Genomic DNA, 23066 nt, shown 5'->3' with positions numbered 1-23066 from the left:
ACCTGCCAAACAATCAGTGGGGCCACTGGACGATAGAGGTGCTAAAGGAGCTCTTGTGAAAGAGATGGCAGTTGTGGAGAAGCTAAATGAATTCTTTAGCATTGGCCTTCACTGCCCAAGATGTGAGGGAGATTCCCTTACCTTAGTCATTCTTTTCAGGTGACAAATCGGAGATACTGTCCAGATTGTTCCAAAACCTCCTCTACTGAGATCTCAAATTAATAAATTGAACAGTAATAAATCACCAGAACCGGATGGGTATTCACCCAAGAGCTGTGAAGAAACTAAAATATGAAACTGCAGAACTATTAACTGTGGTGCATATCCTCTCTCTTAAATCAGCTTCTAAACCAGATGACTGGAGGGTAGCTAAAGTAACGCCAATTTTTTTTAAAAAGCTCCAGAGGTGATCCTGGAATTACAGGCTAGTAAGCCTAACTTCAGTACCAGGCAAACTGGTTGAAACCATAATAAACAACAGAATTATCAGACACATAGATGAACATGGTATTTTGGGGGAAGAGTCAGCATGGTATTTGTAAAGGAAAATCATGCCTCTCCAATCTATGAGATTACTTTAAGGGTGTCAACAAGTATGTGGACAAGAGTGATCCAGTGGATACAGTGTACTTGAACCTTCAGAAAGCCGTTGACAAGTGCCTCACCAATGGGTGAAAGTCCTCTCATGGGTCAGTAACTGGTTAAAAGATAGGAAACAAAGGGTAGAAATAAATGCTCAGTTTTCCCAGTGGAGAGAGGTAAATAGCCAGGTCTCCCAAGGATCTGTACTGGGGCCAGTGCTGTTCAACATATTCATAAATGATCTCAAAAAAGGGGTAAACATTGAGGTGGCAAAGTTTGCAGACAATACAAAATTACTCAAGATAGTTAAGTCCAAAGCTGTCTACAAGGGATCTCCCAAAACTGGGTGACCGGGCAACAAAATGGCAGGTCAAATTCAGTGTTGATAAATGCAAAGTAATGCACAATGGAAAACATAATCCCAATGATGCCTACAAAATGATGGGATCTAAATTAGCTGTTACCGCTCAAGAAAGAGATCTTGGAGTCATTCTGAAAACGTCCGCTCAAAGTGCAGCGACAGTCAAAAAAGCTAACCATTAGGAAAGTGATAGATAAGAAAAAATATCATAATGCCACTATATAAATCCATGGTACACCCAGACCTTGAACAACTATGTGCAGTTCTGGTTGCCCCATCTCAAAAAAGATAAGTTAGAATTGGAAAAAGTAAAAAGAAGATCAATGGAAATGACTAGTGGTATGGAACAGCTTCCATATGAGAAGAGATTAAAAAGACTAGGACTTTTCACCTTTGAAAAGAGACAACTAAAAGGGCTTATGATAGTAGTCTATAAAATCATGAATCGTGTGGAGTGAATAAGGAATTGTTATTTTCCCCTTCACATAACATACAAATCATGGGTCACTCAATGAAACTAGAAATGGAGTACTTGTGGCACCTTAGAGACTAACCAATTTATTTGAGCATGAGCTTTCGTGAGCTACAGCTCACTTCATCAGAATCTGATGAAGTGAGCTGTAGCTCACGAAAGCTCATGCTCAAATAAATTGGTTAGTCTCTAAGGTGCCACAAGTACTCCATTTCTTTTTGCGAATACAGACTAACACGGCTGTTACTCTGAAACCTGTCAATGAAACTAATACGCAGCAGGTTTAATACAAACAAAAGGAAGTACTTCTTCACACAATGCAGTCAACCTGTGGAACTCATAGCCTGGACAACATCCCCAGGCAAACAGTATAACTGGGTTCAAATAATTAGAGAAGTTCATGGAGGATATGCCCATCAGTGGCTATTAAACAAGATGGTTAGGGATGCGACCCCGTGTTCTGGGTGTCCCTAAGCCTGTGACTTCATGGTGCTGGGACTGGAGAACAGATGATAGATCACTTAATACTCGTTCTGTTCTGTTCATTCCCTCTGAAGCATCTGGCACCAGCCACTGTCAGAAGACAGGATACTTGGCTAGATGGAGCACTGGTCTGACCGAATGTGACCATTTTTATGTTCTTAGAGATTCAAAAATGAAGGTCCAGATCTATTGCAGGGCCCACATTAGGAACCAGGGCCATTACAAATAAAGGATGGTACAGACATCTGATGTGACCACATAACATAAACTTTGAATTTCATTCCCACGACAAGGGCTGTGTTTGGATGACCGCAAAATTCTCTCATGGGTGGGAGGAAGAAACATGCTTTGTCACTCCAGCCAGCTCGAGTTTTGCTTTCTGTTGGGACATATGAAGAAAGGGATAGAAAATAAATACTGAAAATACAGTTATGCCTCTATATAAGCCAACAGGATGTCCTTGCCTGATTACTGTGCTCAGTTCTGGTCATCTTGTCTCAAAAAGAAACAAAACAAAGAAAGAAAGGGGGTTCACAGACAAGAGACAAACATGACTGGAGGCCTAGCAAGACAGAAAAGGAGATGGACAAGAGAGGACATGATAGAATTAACAACAACAACAACAACTACTGACATAGAAAACGTAAATTGGACACTCCTATTTGCCCTCTTTCATAATAAAAGAGGATGTTTATGATGCATTAATCTGTTGGAACTCACTGCCACAAGGTATTGAGTCAAAAACATTTATCAGGATGCAAAAAGGGATCAGACACTTTTGTGTGTCATGAGAACATCCACAATTCTGTATTACACACTCACATTTCAAACACGAACTATAAATTTCCCCATGCTTAGGAGCATAAGCCAACCACTAACTAAGTGATTAAAAAGAAACTTCCCCTCTGAACAGGTTATTCCATTGGGGGATTCATTATAAGGATTCTTTCAGGCAGGATATTGGACTAAACAGATGTCCAGACTTCTCCTCTGTCCTGTATGGCAATTCTTACATTTCTTAAAACCTTGCCCATACAAACAGTGCTATGTGATTGCTGGCTTGGTGTCTCTGCTTCTCTCTGTGGTTTCATCATGAGATTTGCTCATGTGACAAGTGGGAAACCCAGTATCTATTTGGAGCATTCAGGAAATGAGTTAATCAAGACAGCAAGCTCTTAAATTAAAATTTAACCTTTCCTAGTCCATACACAATCTTTTCAAGCATGAAATAAATATTTCAGTAAATGGGGACTGAATTGTGGCAGGAAGAATGAGAGAGAGAGAGTCTGGTGGTCTTAGTCTCCACGGATTAATGTAGCCTTGGCCTCTAACATTTGTAGCAAACCCCACAGATGGTATTGGGGAACACCCTGGACTAGATACTGGAAAGAGCTCCTACTTACATATATAGAAGATTACATTTAATGCACAGGACTGAAAAATGCCATCTTTTCAAAGAATGAAACAGGAAAGAAATGAGTAGAAAATTCTGTTAGTCTAGAATCAGCCTTGCACACCTAGTGACTCTGGGAAACTCCAGAGACTTCTTTCTGGAAGGTAGCTTTAGGTCACATGTCCTCTCTTCACATATGGAGATTATTAACTTAGCTATGGAAATCATTCTCTACTGTATTAGCATGTACATAAGATCACATGACATTTAGAGGGACATGTAAAAGAATCACAAAACATGTCGGACATGACTTCTTTGAACTATATTATAGCATCACAGCAACAGTTACAATTACACTATTTATTCTGGAAGATTGACATTAATTTATTATTATTTGTAGACTGAAAATGCGGAACACATTCTCTAAAGTGTTTACTGCATAAAAAGGTAACAGATGAAAGGTGAAGGAATGGGACACACATACAATGTGATTCTTGCTTATACACCCAAAGGAGGACATCTGAGATAACATTTTAACTTCACTGCTAAGAAACATCCTGACTAACGCTGCAGGGATGTGCCTGTTTTTGACATGAGAGCACAGTAGTTCCTAACCTGGCAAGATCACTATTTTGCCAGATGACATTCATAAAGGGATTTTTATTGCAGTAATAAATCAAAAGGACAAGGAATATGGTAGGTGGTTCTCCCTGAAGTATAATCTGCAAGATCAGGTTGTGTTACAATTCCCAGAGGAAATGAAAATGCGTCTCCTAAAAGGACATGCATGTCACTAATGGCTTGTCTACATGAAAACTTAGTTTGAGGCAAGCTGGGGTGTAAGTCTACCCCACAGTAGCCTGCCATGCATTAAAAGTCCACGTGGACTCTGCTGCTGTGCATTAAAAGTTTCCTAGTGAACTTTAATCTACTCCTTTTTCAAAGTGAAGTAGATCAAAGAGCACTAGAGAACTTTTAGTGTGTGGCAGCAGGGTCCACAAAGACACTTAAGCCTTGTCTACACTAAAGGGAAAAGGCGATCTAAGCTACGCAATTTGAGTTACATGAATAGCATAACTCAAATCGACGTAGCTTAGATCTACTTACCACTGGGTCCACATTATGAAACGTTAACGGGAGACATTCTCCCATCGACTCCCTCTACTCTTCTTGATCAGGTGGAGTACAGGAGCGAAGAGCAATCGGTGGTTGATTTAGTGGGTATTCACTAGACCCGCTAAATCGACTGTTGATGCATCGATCACCGCAACGTCAATCCTCTGGTAAGTGTAGACAAGCCCTCTGTGTACAGCAGGCTACTGTGGAGTAGATTTATATCCCAGCTTGCTGCGAACTAAGTGCTCATGTAGACAAGCCCTAATACAGATCCACGACTCTTATGTATTTGACCCATCCAAACTGCTTCTTGAAATCTTGATCCTACTGAAGCTGTGTGTTGTATGTATATGTATGCATATTTGATCATAAAGTTAGGAAGGGGAGGGAGGAGCTGGCAAGTAGTGGTGGTGTTCTTAGGAATCAATTTGTTCCTGAGATCTTGCTTTCTGAAACTTGAAAGGGTTCGTTTGTTAATTCAACAAATTAAAAGCATTTCAGCCACAAATAAAAATGAATCAAATTATTCCAGTTTTAGTAAGTTTATTTTCAGACACTAGTTTCTCAACACTAGGCTTCAGTCAACTAAAGTTGCCTAGATGGGAACGGAATTACTGAAAGATTATCTCTGAAGAATTCATTTGTGTGCCTAGTTCCACACCTCCATTAGAGGTGCCAAAACAGCCAGTTTTTACAGAATGCAGATGTGAATCCCAATTGAATGTTTCAAAATACAATTAAGCACCTAAATGAGAGACTCAAGGCACCACAATCATGAGCACAGTATATACGTGTAAGGTAGCCAAAAATGCCTTTTTGGGAGTGGCAAAGTTTTGAATATCTAACACATTGGACCTTGCCAAGTTTCTCAGGTATTGAAGGCTATTTCTGATTCATGTTTCTCAAATCCTTTTAATGTTTTCAGATTTATTTCTCACCCATTTCTTCCTGCTGAATTGTCTTTGTAAATAAAGCGAACAGGCCTCATTAAATGATCCAGCTAAGAACCTCATTATGCTCTTATGCACATCTCTGACGAAATGTTAAGGAGCAGATTCAGGAGCAGGGGAAGAGCAGACAGAACATTACATAAACGGGCACAGAAAAGAACTAGAGTCCACAATTTTACCATACTAAGAAGTGGAGTAGGGGGAGGAGACACGCTTCTGAACTTGTGGCAAGAACTTCCTTCCTGTACACTGCAGTTGAGAAATACAGCATTAGCACTTGCTACATATTATTTAAACTCCAGTTCCCTTTTTGTTGTAACAGTGTGTGTTAAAAAGGGGCATTGACCTCATCTCTTTGAGGCACTAGTGATCACTGAACCAGTCACTTGAGCCCCATGGATGTGTTTCACAGTCCCTGCCTCCAGCAGTGGGTGGTACCCAGAAAGACTGGAAAGGACTAAAGAGAAAACTGCTTCTTTAGGGAGACTAGATAGTTCAAGGCCAGATAGTTAACTTTTATCAAGGCCCCAGTTTTCAAATTGTGATGCTTGAATAAAAAACAGTTACCTACTTCTCGTAACTGTTATTCTTTGAGATGTGTTGCTCATGTCCATTCCACGTCAGGTGTGTGTGCTTGCCATGTGCACCGAAGATTTTGCCCCCCAGTGGTATCCATAGGGCCCTCTGGAGTGGCGCACCTATGCGCCAGCCTAAGAGATGCTGTTCCGCCCCCGCCCCCAGTTTCTTCTTGCCGGAACTCTAACAGAAGGGAAGGAGGGTGAATCATGAAATGGACATGAGCAACGCATGTCAAAGAACAACGGTTACGAGAGGTAGGTAACCCCTTTTTTTTTTCTTCGAGTGCTTGCTCATGCCCATTCCAAGTCAGGTGACTCACAAGCAGTGCCTCTGGAAGTAGACAGGAGTTCATGGACGTGTAGATGGCAACACAGCTCTGCCAAAGCCAACCTCATCTTGGGCTTCCCGGGTGATGACATAGTGTGTCGTGAAAGTATGGACAGATGACCACGTAGTGGTTCTGCAAATGTCCTGCATAGGGAAATGTGCCAGGAAAGGTGCCAGTGATGCTTGTCCTGGTCAAATGAGCTGTCACAGATGCAGGTGGTGATCCAGGATGAAATTCTCTGGGATGACACCAGGAGATCCTTCATTCTGATGGCCACCGCAACGGAGAGTTGAGTAGACCTGCAGAAGGGCTTAGTCCGCTCAAGGTAGAAAGCCAGGGAGCATCTGACATCCAGTGTGTGAAGACCCACTACTCAGCGGAAGTTCAAAAGGAAAACCAATGAGCCTGGAGGGGATGAGGTTGAGGTCCCATTGGGGAAATCGAATCCTGAACCTGCAGGAAGAGCCTTTCAAGGTCCTTAAGAAATCGGATAGTCATCACATGCGAGAAGACAGACCTGCTGTCGATGAGAGGGTAGAAGGCCGATATGGCTGCCAGGTGCACCTTAATTGATGAGAGTGCCAGGCCTTGGTGCTTCAGGAGGAGCAGATAGTCCAGAATCGATTGTAAAGATTACTGAAATGGTGGGATGTTCCGTTCCAACACCCAGCAGGTAAAGTGTTTCCACTGGGCCAAGTAAATAGCTCTAGTGGAGGGTTTTCAGCTTTCTAAGAGAACCCGCTGGACCTGTCTGGAGCAGGCGTGTTCCTCAGGGTATAGCCATGCAACAACTATGCTGTCAGGTGCAGGGAGGTTCGGTTCAGATGTAGCAGCTGACTATGGTACTGCAAGAGCAAGTCCGGGCGGTTCAGGAGCGCCCAGGCACCTGCCACTGCCAAGTCCATGAGCATGCCGAACCAATGTTGGTAAAGTCATGACGGAGCTTTTACAATGACTCATGCTCTGTCCTTCTTGATCTTGAAGCATACATGAGGAAGTCCCCCCACGACAGGGAAAAGGCATCCGAAAGTAAGCCTTTGTTGAGACTGTAGAGAGCAAAACCAGTGACATTTTCTGTTTTGTTTGGTAGCAAACAGGTCCACCTGGGGTGTTCCCCATTTCTGGAAGATGGTCCTGATGACCTCCAGATGGAGGGGTCACTCGTGGGGAGAGAAGAAAGCTCTGCTGAGATGGTCCTCTAGAGAGTTCTGGACTTCTGGTAGGTGTGAGGCTTCCAGATGGATGGCATGTTGAATACAGAAGTTCTACAGATGAAGGGCTTCTTGACAGAGGGCTTGTTGACACAGAACATCAAAGTTGTGTCGTCTGTCGACACCTGCACTACCTTGACCGAGAGCTGGGGAAGGAACACTTAGCAGGACAGGTGGATGGCCCTGAGTTCTCTGACGTTTATATATAATGACAGCTCCTCTCTGGACCATAGGCCCTGTGTCCTAAGGGGACCGAGGTGGGCTCCTCACCCTAAATCCAAGGCATCTGATACCACAGACAGAGTGGGTCGAGGAGTCACAAATGGAAACCCTTCCATCACATTGTGTGGGTTCGACCACCTGCTAGGGAGGTAAGTATTTGCGGTGGGATGGTGGGCGTCATGGCTGCAGTGATGCCTGACTGGGGAGTAGACCAACACCAGCCACATCTGTAGGGGTCTGAGGTGCAGTCTTGCATGCTGAACCACATAAGTGCATGCTGCCATGTGACCTAGCAGACCTGGGCTTTAGGGAGCAGGTAGGAGTGACTTGGGCAATCAGATCTGACATTGCCCTGAATCTGGCTTCCAGTAAGAACGTTCTGGCTCAGGTAGAATCTAGGACCTCTCCAATTAACTCTATCCTTTGCATCTGGACCAATGTTGACTTCTGTTTGTTTAGCAACAGACACAGTTCTTAACAGGTGGCTTGTACTATCGTGATGCTGCACTGAACATGTGCCCACGAGTGCCCTCTGATGAGCCAATCATCAAGGTATGGGTAGATCTGAATACCCCTGCATCTGAGGTAGGCTGCGACTACTGCCATGTGTTTTGTGAAAACTCTTGGCGCTGTCAATAGACCAAACAGGAGCACTGCAAACTGGTAGTGGGCCTGTCCGACTATGAACCACAGGAACCGCCAGTGGCTATGAAAAATTGAAATATGGAAGTATGCATCCTTTAAGTCTAGGGTGGTGTACCAGTCTCCAAGGAGGGAATAATGGAGGCCAGGGAGACCATGCAGAACTTAAACTTTTTGAGGTATTTGTTGAGGCCTTGAAGGTCCAAGATGGGATTCCTTTTGCCTTTGGAATCAGAAAATAAAGGGAGTAAAACCCTTTCCCTCTCAGTTCTTTGGGAACTTCTTCTACGGCCCCCACTTGTAGGAGGGCCTGCACCTCCTGGATGAGCAGTTGCTTGTGAAAAGGGTCCCTGAAGAGGGACAGGGAAGGGGGGTGGGAGGGAGGGATAGAAATAAATTGAAGGGTGTACCTGACTGCTACAATGCTGAGCACCCACTGGTCCAATGTTATAATGGCCCAAGAAGGGAGGTATGGCAAAAGGCAATTTGAAAATAAAACGGGGGTAGGATCCTGGTTGCAAACTGGGCGTTCACCCTCAGGTGCACCCTCAAAATGCCTACTTGTTTCCAGGCAGGTAATGGCTAGTGTCTGGCTGGGATGATGAGGACTGTGGCTAGCCTTGACGGTGCTTGTAGCTCTTGTCCTTCCTACGGTAGGGCTCAGCTCTAGTCTGGCCCACAAATCTTTGAGGCTGCTGGGGTTTGAAACGCTTCCTTGAAGGCCCAGGAGCGTAGAGGCCCAAGGAGCATAAAGTGGCTCTTGAGTCTTTTAGCCCATGTAATCTAGTGTCTGTTTGGTCAGAAAACTGGGCTAAACCATCAAAGGGGAGGTCTTGGATGGATTGTTGGACCTCCGCAGACAAGCTGGCAGACTGCAGCCATGATGCCCAATGCACTGTCACGGCCGACACCAGTGTCCTGGCTGAGGAATCAGCCGCAGCCCAGCAGCTGCCTGGAGGAATGCCCTTGCCACTGCCTTGCCCTCATCTATTATGGCCAGGAACTCCTGCCTGGATTCTTGGGACAGAGAATCTGCGAACTTGGCCATGGAGTGCCACATATCAAAGTCACAGAGCCCCGCAAGACTTGGTGACTTGAAACGCACAATTGGAGGCTGGCCTTTAAATAAACTTTTCTGCCAAAAAGATACAGCCTCTTTGCATCCTTATTCTTTGGGGTCAAACTAGTTTGGCCTTGCCTGTCCCTCTCATGGGCTGCTGCGGCTACCAAGGAGCCAGGGGAGGGGTGCATATAAAGGTATTTGAAGCCTTGGCAGGGATGTAATATTTCTTCCCTGCGCATTTGGAAATGGGGGGCAGAGAGGATGGGATCTGTCATAAGGCCTTGACCAGTTTAACGATGCCCTTGTGAACTAGCAAGGCAATCCTGGGAGAATAACATGAGGGGTAAAGGAGTCCAGGAGAGCTGGCTGTATTTTAAAGAATCCTTATTGAGATTACAGGGACAAACCATCCCGATGTGTAGAAAGAACAGTAAATATGGCAGGCGACCAGCTTGGCTTAACAGTGAAATCCTTGCTGATCTTAAACAGAAAAAAGAAGCTTACAAGAAGTGGAAGATTGGACAAATGACCAGGGAAGAGTATAAAAATATTGCTCAGGCATGCAGGAATGAAATCAGGAAGGCCAAATCACACTTGGAGTTGCAGCTAGCAAGAGATGTTAAGAGTAACAAGAAGGGATTCTTCAGGTATGTTAGCAACAAGAAGAAAGTCAAGGAAAGTGTGAGCCCCTTACTGAATGAGGGAGGCAACCTAGTGACAGAGGATGTGGAAAAAGCTAATGTACTCAATGCTTTTTTGCCTGTGTCTTCACGAACAAGGTCAGCTCCCAGACTACTACACTGGACAGCACAGCATGGGAAGGAGGTGACCAGCCCTCTGTGGAAAAAGAAGTGGTTTGGGACTATTTAGAAAAGCTGGACAAACAAGTCCATGGGGCCGGATGCGCTGCATCCGAGAGTGCTAAAGGAGTTGGCAGATGTGATTGCAGAGCCATTGGCCATTATCTTTGAAAACTCATGGTGATCAGGGAAGGTCCCGGACGATTGGAAACAGGCTAATGTAGTCCCCATCTTTAAAAAAGGGAAGGAGGAGGATCCTGGGAACTACAGGCCAGTCAGCCTCGCCTCAGTCCCTGGAAAAATCATGGAGCAGGACCTCAAGGAATCAATTCTGAAGCACTCAGAGGAGAGGAAAGTGATCAGGAACAGTCAGCATGGATTCACCAAGGGCAAGTCATGCCTGACTAATCTAATTGCCTTCTATGATGAGATAACTGGCTCTGTGGATGAGGGGAAAGCAGTGGACGTGTTGTTCCTTGACTTTAGCAAAGCTTCTGACACGGTCTCTCTCAGTATTCTTGCCAGCAAGTTAAAGACGTATGGGCTGGAGGAATGGACTATAAGGTGGATAGAAAGCTGGCTAGATTGTCACGCTCAATGGGTAGTGATCAATGGCTCCATGTCCAGTTGGCAGCCGGTATCAAGTGGAGTGCCCCAAGTGTCGGTCCTCGGGCCAGTTTTGTTCAGTATCTTCATTAATGATCTGGAGGATGGCGTGGATTGCACCCTCAGCTAGTTTGCAGAGGACACTAAACTGGGAGGAGTGGTAGATACGCTGGAGGGTAGGGATAGGATACAGAGGGATCTAGACAAATTGGAGGATTGGGCCAAAAGAAATATGATGAGGTTCAACAAGGACAAGTGCAGAGTCCTGCACTTAGGATGGAAGAATCCCATGCACCGCTACAGACGAGGGACCGAATAGCTAGGCAGCAGTTCTGCAGAAAAGGACCTAGGGGTTACAGTGGATGAGAAGCTGGATATGAGTCAACAGTGTGCCCTTGTTGCCAAGGCGGCCAATGGCATTTTGGGATGTATAAGTAGGGGCATTGCCAGCAGATTGAGGGATGTGATTAGTTCCCCTCTATTCGACATTGGTGAGGCCTCATCTGGAGTACTGTGTCCAGTTTTGGGCCCCACACTACAAGAAGGATGTGGAAAAATTGAAAAACGTTCAGCAGAGGGCAACAAAAATGATTAGGGGACTGGAACACATGACTTATGAGGAGCAGCTGCGGGAACTGGGATTGTTTAGTCTGCGGAAGAGAAGAATGAGGGGGGATTTGATAGCTGCTTTCAACTACCTGAAAGGGGGTTCCAAAGAGGATGGATCTAGCCTGTTCTCAGTGGTAGCAGATGACAGAACAAGGAGTAATGGTCTCAAGTTGCAGTGGGGGAGGTTTAGGTTGGATATTAAGGAAAACTTTTTCACTAGGAGGGTGGTGAAGCACTGGAATGTGTTACCTAGGGAGGTGGTGGAATCTCCTTCCTTAGAGGTTTTTAAGGTCAGGCTTGACAAAGCCCTGGCTGGGATGATTTAATTGGGTATTGTTCCTGCTTTGAGCAGGGCGTTGGACTAGATTACCTCCTGAGGTCCCTTCCAACCCTGATATTCTATGATTCTAACCCTCGCTGGGGTTGCTGCGGCCAAAATGTCAAACAAGGTGTTGGAGGGCTCCATCAACTCCTCAGCTTCAAGGCCGAGGTTTGCTGCCACATGCTTAAGAAACTCTTGGTGAGCCATAAAGTCATCATGTGGCACTGCATGTGACAGCCCTGCTACTGCCTCATCAGGTGATGAGAAGGAAGAAGCCAGGGCTGGGGGAGGAACCGTATCCATGTCCCGTGCTGGGTGGGCCTTGTCCTGGGGTGGCTGAGGATCTTGGGAGCGATCCCTTGTCTGAGATAGGTGGCAGGCAGGATATAGTGGCTGAGTGTCTCTCTGAAGCCCCAGAGACTGAGCACTGCACGTGGGATTCTGGGGCAGAGGGAAACCTCCATGGGTTCCAGAACTGCCAGAGAACTGCCCACTGTCCTTGAAGCCATGCACCTGCTGGTGGGCCCCCTTGAACTCCCGCTGGCACTGCAGGGTACCCCCGGTTTCTGGGTACCACAACTTCCTCACCCTCAGAGTCCGAGGAGGAAGGGTCCTCTCCTGGTGACCAGTGCAGAGCCACAGCTTCACTACCTGCGGAGAACGGTGCCAGCTTTCTGTAGAGCAGTGTCAGGAGGCTGGGAACCAGCAACAGTGGTTGGGTGACCAGCAGCGTTAATCTGGGGATCAGCAATCTGAGTCCGCGGATCGGTACTGAGGCTCTGGTGACTGGGATTGCAAGACCAGCACCTAGGATCTGTTGACTGGCATTGAGGTTCCAGGGATCGCCATCGAGTTCTCGGGGACTGGCGCTGGAGTTCTGGGGATCGGCACTGGGGTGGAGAGCAGTGGTGACAGTCTGGAAACTGATGCCGGGTGTCCTGGGACCGGGCTTGCACCTCAAGGGGTCGGTGGTGACAATCCGGTGAGTGGTGCCAGGTGTTCAAGAACCGTTGTCGAGGATCCCGGGGACCGGTGCCTGGAACTCATGGAACGGCCACAAGACTCCACTGGCTGGTAACATGGCTCTGAGGATCACCTCATTAACCTGGTGACCGGGATGGTGCCGGGGAGTGGTGAAACAGAGATGGGGATTGCTCACAGATCCCAATGCAGGCTAGCTCCTAGCCGGGATTGCCATTGGGGGCAGGAGTTCCCGGGACTTTTCTGCATGTGGATCTATCAGAATGTCCTTGGCCACTTGAAAGGCCTTAAGTGTAGTGGGCACTGTGAGGTTACAGGCGCCCCTGCCACTACACAGGGCAAGAGGCAGATCCTGAAGTGGGCTTGCAAGCTTATCTAGTGAGTCTGCTGCCTGGCCATGCTCTGGGAAAGACAAGGCATCTCTCGCAAGTTCTTGTTCACCTATAACTTTCCCCTTGCAAGACACCGGGGAGCAGCCTCTCCCATGCTTATGCCTCTTGGATGGCACCAGGGATGGAGACCAGTGCCAGGAGGAGGCCGGCGCCAGAGGGGCGCTTCTCACCAATGCCAAGTCGGAATGGGCTGGCTTGGAGGCCGCAGCGAGGGCTGACTCCATGAGGAGAGCCCTGAGTCTAATGTCCTACTCCTTTGTACGCAGTTTGAAGCTCTTGGAGATATGCTACTAGTGGCGTACGTGGGACACCCTTAAGAACTTCAAACAGCTTTGATGGGGGTCACTAATTGGCATGGGCTTCTTATATCGGTCACAAGGCTTGAGGATCGAGGCATGCCCCATCCGTGGGTAAAGTCCGTAGGGTACTGCCTCACTACAATTAAGTAGTGCTTTAACTAACTAACCACCAAAACTACAAATATTCTAACTATATACACTAAACAGTTAGAAGAATCGCTGGTATGATTGCTTGCTGAAGCAAGGAGACGTTCCAGCACCATCACTGGTGGTAATAAGGAACTGAAAGGGGGAGGGGGCGGCGCCTCTTATGCTGGTGCATACGCGCGCTGCTGCAGAGGGCGCCAGAGCCAGCCCTACAGATACCACTGGGGGAAAACTTCTGGCACCAGTGCATGTGGTGAGCACACATACCTGACATGGAATGGACACAAGCAAGCACTTGAAAAATAACTGGTTGCCCAACTTTAGACATCTCAGGCCTAATTTTCAGAGGTGTTAAGCATGCAAAATTTAGAACTTTAGTTGATAACAGTGGGTGTGCTTAATCCCTTGCAAATCAGGTCCTGTCTCTCTCAAAATGGGTACCAACTCGCCCATCAGTGAATATTTTTGAAAATGTGTGTCTAAAGTATCAATCTACAGCACAGCATTCACTACACCACATCTGTGCCTATACTCCTACCAGTGACCCAGCTCCACCGGACCCTGACCCAGGACCCTAACAGGGCGGAGTGGGCCACCACTAGGTCAGCGGGGAATCCCACCAAAAGATGCTGACCTCACACAGGTGGGAGATACCACTCTCTCTCACCCTCCCTGGGTCACTTCCTACTGCACTTCCTGAAGCTGCTGTCCATGGGGCATCGGGGTCTCTGGGCTCCTCTGGGCAGATAACTCCCTTGGACTTCGATGGCCACAGATCTCCGGCTCACACAGGGAAGGGATGTGATAGCTCTTCAGGGGAAGCCTCCACCAAAGGTCTTTCCTCTCCGGCAGCCAGCCCAGACTGAGTCAGGCTGCTCCCTTTTATACTAGCATATCATTTGGAGCATGCCGCCTACAGTCTGAGGGGCGGGACTTCCTCCACCCATAGTGTGAGTTTAATCCCTTCAGGCCCAGTGTGAGGTACGCATGCCCCGTCACAGGCTGCAAGTCAGGACTGAATGTCTTCAACAGAGATGTAAATGAGTCCGTTTTGACAGTCTGACTGGCTCTAACTAGTGCTATTAACAAAGAATTACCAGAGTGGGAACTTACGCTTCAATGCATTTCTGCTTCCCTCTGCCCCCTGTCACTTTTCCTAAGAACATGAGAACCTATTTAGCAAGTCTAGTGCTTGCACCAAGAAGTAAAGACAGATTGAACAGGCCTACAACAAGACTGGATCAGAGACTGAAAGGTAAACCTATGCTCACAGCCCATCACATTGCAGAGTCTGGTCCCAGGACGTTGTCTATCTAGGTAAAGATGTTGCATTTGACACTATGGTATATGGAAATGCCTATACTTGCTCTCTTCGTCAGCAGTGCTGCTGCTAACATTTCATCATCACAGAGCACTGAATTTACTCACAGATAAAATGAGCTCTTTTTATGTACACCATATAGGCATCTCCTAATGCTAGAAAGACACCAGCTGCCAAGGTCTCTCACCATGTGCCAGCTAGACCTTCAGCTATCTCCTTGTTAACAGTGCTACCCCCATCCCAGTGAATGTGAATTTGGTTTTGGCATTTCTTAGAATCCAGGTCACTCTAGTAGGAATGAAGTGCAAGCACTTACTCTCGTGCTCCTCATGCACCACTATGTTCACACGGTCCACACATGACTGGATATCATTCCATGTGATAAACTCATTCCCTTCTGTATGTGCCTGAGCTTTCAGCTTCATCAAATCATCGATGTATCTGCCATACACAACAGAAACAATAAGACATCATGTGGGCCTAAGGCGGCAATTTAGCACGTGAGCCCAATGACAGTGTGCGGAACTAACATGCAAGGGAAGTGGCGACAGAGACAGCATGCAGGATGAACCTGGAACAAATGCAAAAAGGGAAGGGGGAGACATACCAAAGGCAGCTTACAAGAGCCCAGATCAATGCAACTGGCAGGGTGCCACAGAGACAGCATGCAAGACAGTGAGTCCAAGACCATCGTAAAGACTGAGCGTGGATTTCATGTGAAGGGGGGTGGGGTGGCATCAGCAACAGCATACAAGAACCTGAATACAGCACTAATGTGAAGTCTGGGAAGAGACTTCAAGAGACTGTACATGAGCAGGACTAATATGAAGGGGTGGCATAAGAGACAGTGTGCAAGAGAGCAAGCTCGTGGGACCAGGCACAAGAGGCATCAGCGACTAAATGTGATGATTAACAATTTGGAAAGATAACATTAAAGGGTAAAAGAAAAAAATGAAACGTCAGGAGAATAAAAAAATAATAATAATAGGGAATACTGGGGGCACTGAGAGAGGCCACATCCATTTGTCACATGTACCCACCTCTGAGAGTTCTCATCTTCAATGTTAGTGAGCCCTGTGACTGGACTGCTCAGCTGTTTCCAAATTGTGTTCACATCCCCTGAATCCAAAGCCCTGTTAATCAGAGCCACAGATGACAGCATCTCCACTGCAACTGACAGCTCTGGGTGGGTGAGGTTACCCTGCATGCAAAGAGGACAATGAGGATCACACATCCTTCACAAATTTATGCCCTGTGAGGTGGACAGAATGTGGCAGTAGTTACAGTAACTGCAGTGAGTGAGTAAACGAGGAAGACGAGGAGACAACAGCAATCGTAAACTACAGGGAAAAGTATGTGGTGCAAGGAAGAGTAAGAGTATCACAAGTGAAACCAAGCAGGCAGAGCAAGTGATGTAAACAATTAGAATCCACAGTTGTCACAACCCAATGCCCCCTCCCTCAGGGGGTCCCCTGAGGAGGCAAATCAGCATTGTATGTTGCTAATGCTGTGGCAGACATCGCAAGGCATTTTGGGAAGGGTTAAAGGTGTAAGTGTGGAGTAAAAAACTTCCTTTGCAGGTTGCAAGAGGCCGAAGGGGAAGGAAGGGAGAAGAATGGGTTAACTCAACGCTCCAGCTAGGTCTGAAGATAAGACGCTGACTCCAGCCCAAGGCCACAGCACACAACCAACTCTTGGCTCCTTGCCAAGAAAGACAGGGGCCTAAATTCCAACCCCGACCAGCCCGTAAAAAAGAAGAATTCAGCTGAACAGAACTGCAGGGTCTGCAAAAACTAGTGAGACAGTAAAGACCAGCGAGGGGGAAAAACAACAGCTTTCACGTCCCTGAAGCCAGAGTGTTTTGGGAATGCTAAGGAAGCCACGGAAGGCCAGTTTGGACTGGTACGAAGAGCACAAGGGACAGAGGTCCCTGAACGAGATACCCCCAAAAAACCCCAGGACTTAAAACCCTCCTGAGAGCTGAAGCAAATCTGAGATCAACAGCGGACCCTGAACGACCTGTGCACAGGACAGAACTCTCATCCACCCTTCCCCCTCTTCTTGTTACGTTATACCCAAGCTTGGTCAGCCTTGGGTTGTGCGTGAGTATGAAAGTGGGTTAGGGCATGGGCACTAAAGCTTTCTTCCTTTCTCTGAGTGACATGGGGAGCACCCCACACTCACCGCTGTTATTTTATTAATAAAACTTTAAAACTTAGTCACTTGGTGTGCTCCTTCACCTCCTTCCTTAAAGACCCTGCAGCCTCAGCCTGATCACCTAACGCCCCAGGCAGATTGGTAACATAAATCTGTCACACAGCTCCATGCAGCTCAGGGAATATATCCCTGATTTACAGATTAAAAACATAAGAACAATCATATTGGGTCATATCAATGGTCCATCTAGCCTAGTATCCTGTCTTCTGACAGTGGCCAATGCCAGATGCTTCAAAAGGAATGAACAGAACCAGGCAATCACCAAGTGATCCATCTCCTGTCATCCAATCCCAGCATCTGGCAGTCAGAGGCTTAGGGACACTCAGGGTTTGTGTCCCTAACCATCTTAGCTAATAGCCAATGATGGACCTATCCTCCATAAATTTTTCTAATTCTTTCTTGAACCCAGTTATACTGTTAGCCTTCACAACATCCCCTGGCAATAAGTTCCACAGGTTGACTGTGCTTTGTGTGAAATAGTACTTCCTTTTGTTTGTTTTGAACCTGCTGCCTATTAATTTCACCGGGTGACCCGTGGTGCGTGTGTTATCTGAAGAGGTAAATAACACTTCCTTATTCACTGTCACCACACCATTCATAATTTTATAGACTTCTATCATACGTCCTCTTTGTTGTCTCTTTTCAAAGTTGAACAGTCCCAGTCTTTTTAATCTCTCCTCACATGGAAGCTGTTCCATACCCCTAATCATTTTTGTTGCCCTTCTCTGTACATTTTCCATTTCTAATACATCTTTTTTAGATGAGGCCACCAGAACTGCATGCACTGTTTGAGGTATCGGTGTACCATGAATTTATATAGTGGCATTATATTTACTCTCATATTATCTATACCTTTCCTAATGGTTCCTAATATTTGGTTACCTTTTTGATTGCTGCTGCACATTGAGTAGAAGGTTACTTTCCTGTAATTGCAGGTTCTTTGATGTGCAGTCCCTATTTGGATTCTAAACTTGGATGCCAGAACAGTTTTGTAGTAGCATCCTTTGACACGCACATGCATCGTCCGCTTGTTCGCATCTGAGGCTATAAGAGGCAGGGTGGGTGCATCTCCCATATCCCTCTTACCACTAAGCAATGTCTACAGCAGAGGGGATGGAGCGCAGGTATTGGAATCCAAGTCTCAAAGGACCTCCAGTTATAGGTAAGTAACTTCCGCTTCTTCTTTGAGTGATGGTCCCTATATGGATTCCAAATGTGGGCGGTTAGCAAGCAATGGAAGTGGGTGCGCGGACTCAGAAGAAGTTAGTCTGTAGGACAGTTCCACTGCTGGGGCCCTGGCATAGTGAGCAGTAAAAGATCTGGACAGAGTGCCACGTGGCCGGCCGGCAAATGTCCTGCCAGGGTACATCCTTTAGGCAGGCCAATGTGGCAACGTGCGCCCCCGTGGAGTGAGCTGTGACTCCAGAAGGCGAGGATATGGGAGTGTGTAGCATTCGGAGCAAGAATCCTTGAGGGACTGGAGGGATTCATCTGTTCTGTCATCAAAAAGTTTTTGGTTGTCAAAGGGGAGGTCCTCAAGAGTGGTATGGACCTTCTTAGGGAACCCAGACAAATTGGGAGAGGGATAGCTCAGTGGTTTGAGCATTGGCCTGCTAAACCCAGGGTTGTGAGTTCAATCCTTGAGGGGGCCATTTAGGGATCTGGGGCAAAAATTGGGGATTGGTCCTACTTTGAGAAGAGGGTTGGACTAGATGACCTCCTGAGGTCCTTTCCAACCCTGATATTCTATGATTCTATGAATTGGACCCAGGAGTCTCATTGGAGTAGAACGCCGGTCGCCAGCAAGTGTGGTATGGTGTCGGAGGCATTCATGGCTGCCTGGAGATTCACCTTGTTGATCAGTTTCCTTTCATCCAGCAGCGTCTGGAAGTCTTCAGGCTCTTCTACTGCCAGACAAACAAGAAGACTTCCAGAACCTGGAGTAAGTGAGAAAGTAGTATTTTGCCAACAGGGCCTGGTAGTTGGCGATATGGAATTGGAGTCCCATAGAACAGTAGACTTTTCTACCAAAAGGTCCAGCTTTTTTGCCACCCTGTCCAGAGGAGTCGACTTGAGATGATGTTGGCAAATGCGTTTGGGTGCCACTTGAAGTACCAGCAAGTTGGGGGGTGAGTGGGTGAAAAGGAAGTCCGTGCCCTGAGATGGGACAAAGTGTGACCTCTCTGCATGCATAGGAGTAGGGGCACAGGAAGCTGGTGTATGCCTGACCAACTGCACTGGTTGCAGGATGGCCTCATGGATGGGGAGTGCAGTCAGGGAGGGTCCTGGCAGTTGCAGAATATCCAGGAGCTGGTTTTGTGGGTCCTTGACCTGCTCCACTGTGAGGCTGAAGGCTGCAGCCACTTGCTGAAGCAGGTCTTGGTATTGTTTCTGGTCATCTGGAGCAGAGAGGGAAGGTGGGATCAGGACCTCATCCAGTGATGATGAGGCTCCAGGAGGGACTTGTGGTCCTAGCGGCACTATGTCTTTCTCTGGTTTGTTGTAAACAGAGGATGGCATGGAGTGGGCAGGCAACAGCTGGTAAGATGCCATGGTAAAACCCTGTGGTCCTGGTACAGATCCCAAGGAGGCCAGCAGGGCCAAGCATATGGGCCCCGGGGATATCTGGACCATAGCTCAGCGGTAGGGTCATATACTGGAGGATAGGGTGGTCAGCCCCTAGGATTCGGGCTGCAAGATTGAGTAGGTGAAAAGGAGGGATCCGGCTCTGAGAAGCACCCAGATTTGGAAGATGGGTCTGCTGGGGTGGAGCCAACGGTACAATGCAGCGGTAAGAGGGAACTGGAGCGGTGTTGACCCACACAGCCTCAGATGCGAACACGTGGATGACGCATGTGTGGATCAATGGACACTACTACAAAACTGTTCCAGCTCCAGCACATGGCACATGTGCACACCCATCTTTGGAATCCATATAGGGACCATTACTCGAAGAAGAACAGATGTTTTCAGAGAACTATCCACAGTGACTTCAAGATCTCTTTCTTGAGCAGTAACAACCAGTTTAGACCCCCATCATTTCACATGTATAGTTGGGATTATGTTTTCCAATGTGCATTACTTAGCATTTATCAACACTGAATTTCATCTGCCATTTTGTTGCCCAGTCACCCAGTTTTGGGAGATCCCTTACAGTCAGTTTTGGACTTAACTATACTGAGTAATTTTGTATCATTTGTAAAACTTTGGCACCTCACTGTTTACCCCTTTTTCCAGATCAGTTATGAGTAAGTTGAACAGCACTGGTCCCACTACAGATCCTTGGGAGGCCCCAGTATTTACCTCTCTCCAGTCTGAAAACTGACCATTTATTCTTACCCTTTGTTTCATGTGTTTTAACCAGTTACTAATCCATGAGAAGTCTTTCCCTCTCATCTCATGACTGCTTACTTCGCTTAAGAGCCTTTGGCAAGGGTTCACATCAACGGCTTTCTGAAACTTCAAGTATACTGGATCACTCTTGTCCACATGTTTGTTAACCCCTTCAAAGAATGCTAATAGATCAGGGAGGCATGATTTCCCTTTAAAAAAGTAATGTTGAATCTTCCCCAACATATCGTGTTCATCGATGTGTCTGATAATTCTGTTCTTTCCTGTAATTTCAACCAATTTGTCTGATACTGAAGTTAGTCTTACTGACCTGTGACTGCCAGGATTGCCTCCGAAGCCTGTTTTAAAAACTGGCATCACATTAGCTATCCTCCAGTCACCTAGTACAGCAGCTGACTTAAGAGTTAGAATACATACCACAGTTAGTAGGTCTGCAATTTCATATCTGAATTCCTTCAGAACTCTTGGGTGATCCTGGTAATTTATTATTGTTTAATTCGTCAATTAAATAGTAAATTACACAAACTTTGAACTGCAACATATTTTCAAGAATTCCCAAAACAGCTACATTCTGGAGAAGGTGTGGAATTAAGAGCTAAGCATGATGTATACTGCTGGGAATCGTCAGATTGTTTTCCAAGAACAGGAAAGAACCTATTACTTACATCAGGGCTCTGTTGCTGCAGAGTGGCCAGCTCCCTCTGGTAAAGATCTGCTGCAAATGGATAAACCTGTGGTAACTGAGCCTCTGGATTCAAAAGTTCTTCCATAGTCTTCTCTGCAATACCTATTTGGATTGCAGAATTAATCCTTGCCACTGCTCCCAGTCCTGGAGATTAAAGGGAAAGAGGTCACAAGACATTAGAAGGGCAGAAAGCTTGTACCTCTGTTATAAGAGTATTTCTACCCACCCAGTGTGGAAAAGACTTTTGCTCTATGGGCACCCTAGGTGAAATACCACCCATGAGGAAATCAAAGCGAGATGGGAAGAAGACATTCACTCCACTGTGTGAATTACTGGGTGAAATTATCTGGCCTACGTTATGCAGGAGGTCAGACTGATCTCAGTGGTCTCTTCTGGCCTTGAAATCCATTATTCTAAGGTAATTTTAAATCATTTTATATCAGTCAATTCCAGCAACAGCCTTTGTATCAGGAAAATAAAATAAACTAACCTAGTTTCAGAGTAAATTTTCAGAAGGGCAACATCTCTTTAGCAAGTGCAAATTAAGTAGTTACAGAATTAGGGTTTAAACCTGCAATTAACTGTCTCCTAATCTGATACTAGAAAGTGGCCAGAATTGCAGGAAGACCATAATTTTTGCCTCAATATGAGCAGAATTGCATCCACAATGAGGATCACCAGGTAACCTCAGACTCTGCCCCAATAAGCTAATAGGATTTCCTTCACACACCCAGGACCCAGAGATAGGTATAAGCTTTCAAGTACAGAAGTCACTTACAGTGGACACAAGTTTCCTAAGTGTATTTTAAAGATGTATAGGTTAAAGAATAACCTATATTATAACGTGGGTTATAAGCGCTATTCTGGGGAGACTAAAAAGAATCACAGATGCTGGCTTTCTGCAAGCTTCTCACTAGCCCTGAGGTGTTTATAGGGAAGTCACAAAGAATCACAAGAGCTGATAGAAAAGGAGTACTTGTGGCACCTTAGAGACTAACCAATTGGTTAGTCTCTAAGGTGCCACAAGTACTCCTTTTCTTTTTGCGAATACAGACTAACACGGCTGTTACTCCGAAACAAGAGCTGATGTTGGTGTTCCAACAAGGGTATAAATGATACATTGCCTCAACCCTCCGATCACCTCCACCAATTCCTCAGCTATAATCTCTGCTGAAAGGCTCCTTACTTCGCTGGTACTGTTGTGCTGCACTGTTAGCAGCGTCCACTCCAGGCTGTAACTCCTCCTTCTGCAGGGGGCCTGCCAGGCCAGTCTGTAGAAAAATAAATCACACACAAGGAAAAAAAAAATGTTGACCCTCTTGTGACTTTATTCAAACACAACAACACAAACAGCAGCTTCTCCCTGTGAAATTTTACTTATGTACAACCCTCTGCAAACCGTCAGAATTCAATAGATGTAGGAGAGAGAAACAACAAACCAGATATTTACAGTGCATGTGGTGAAAGAGACAAGGTTGGCTTAAGTCTGATGCCTTCTATGAGACTGTAGGTGCAAAGCAGCTCTAGAAAATTGAGCATGGGGCTAAGAGTCAGGTAAGTCTCCATATGGATCTTTGCCATTAACTTGCTGTGAAGCCTTATACAAGTCCTTTAATTTCTCAGATTCCCCATTTGCAAAAATGGGAATACATGCCAGACAGAAGCTTTCAAAAATAGTTCTCCTTCTTTGATTATATATAGGGTGACTATATTTCCCAAAGGGAAAACAGGCACCACATGGGGCTTACTTGAGCCCCTTTCCCAGTGCGGAGCTGGCCTTAGGGTTCCCTCCATCCCACGTGTGTGTCACTGCTTACCCAAGCTCCGTGGGACTGGCTTTGATGCTTCCTCCCCTCACCAAACATTCCTCCACTCCCCACTAGGGGGGCATGCTCCACTTTTTTAGTAAAACTGGATATTTGTCGTGTTTGTTC

General features: G+C 46.3%; 1 protein-coding gene across 1 annotated transcript in view; it reads right to left on the bottom strand.

The window, feature by feature from the left end:
* IQGAP1 (IQ motif containing GTPase activating protein 1) overlaps positions 1-23066 on the bottom strand; it is a 183118-nt gene that overhangs the window by 89836 nt on the left and 70216 nt on the right. Inside the window, exons 11-14 of the mRNA XM_077829238.1 lie at positions 22319-22403; positions 21113-21276; positions 15920-16080; positions 15196-15320 (exon numbers count right to left, since the gene is read on the bottom strand). Coding sequence (XP_077685364.1) covers positions 15196-15320; positions 15920-16080; positions 21113-21276; positions 22319-22403 — 535 coding nt within the window. The remainder of the gene's footprint in view (positions 1-15195; positions 15321-15919; positions 16081-21112; positions 21277-22318; positions 22404-23066) is intronic.

The sequence above is a fragment of the Eretmochelys imbricata genome, chromosome 10 (assembly GCF_965152235.1).
Source record: "Eretmochelys imbricata isolate rEreImb1 chromosome 10, rEreImb1.hap1, whole genome shotgun sequence".
In the NCBI taxonomy this organism is placed as follows: domain Eukaryota; kingdom Metazoa; phylum Chordata; order Testudines; family Cheloniidae; genus Eretmochelys; species Eretmochelys imbricata.
The sequence above is the reverse complement of the archived record's forward strand: the minus strand, read 5'-3'. Positions and strand labels throughout refer to the sequence as shown.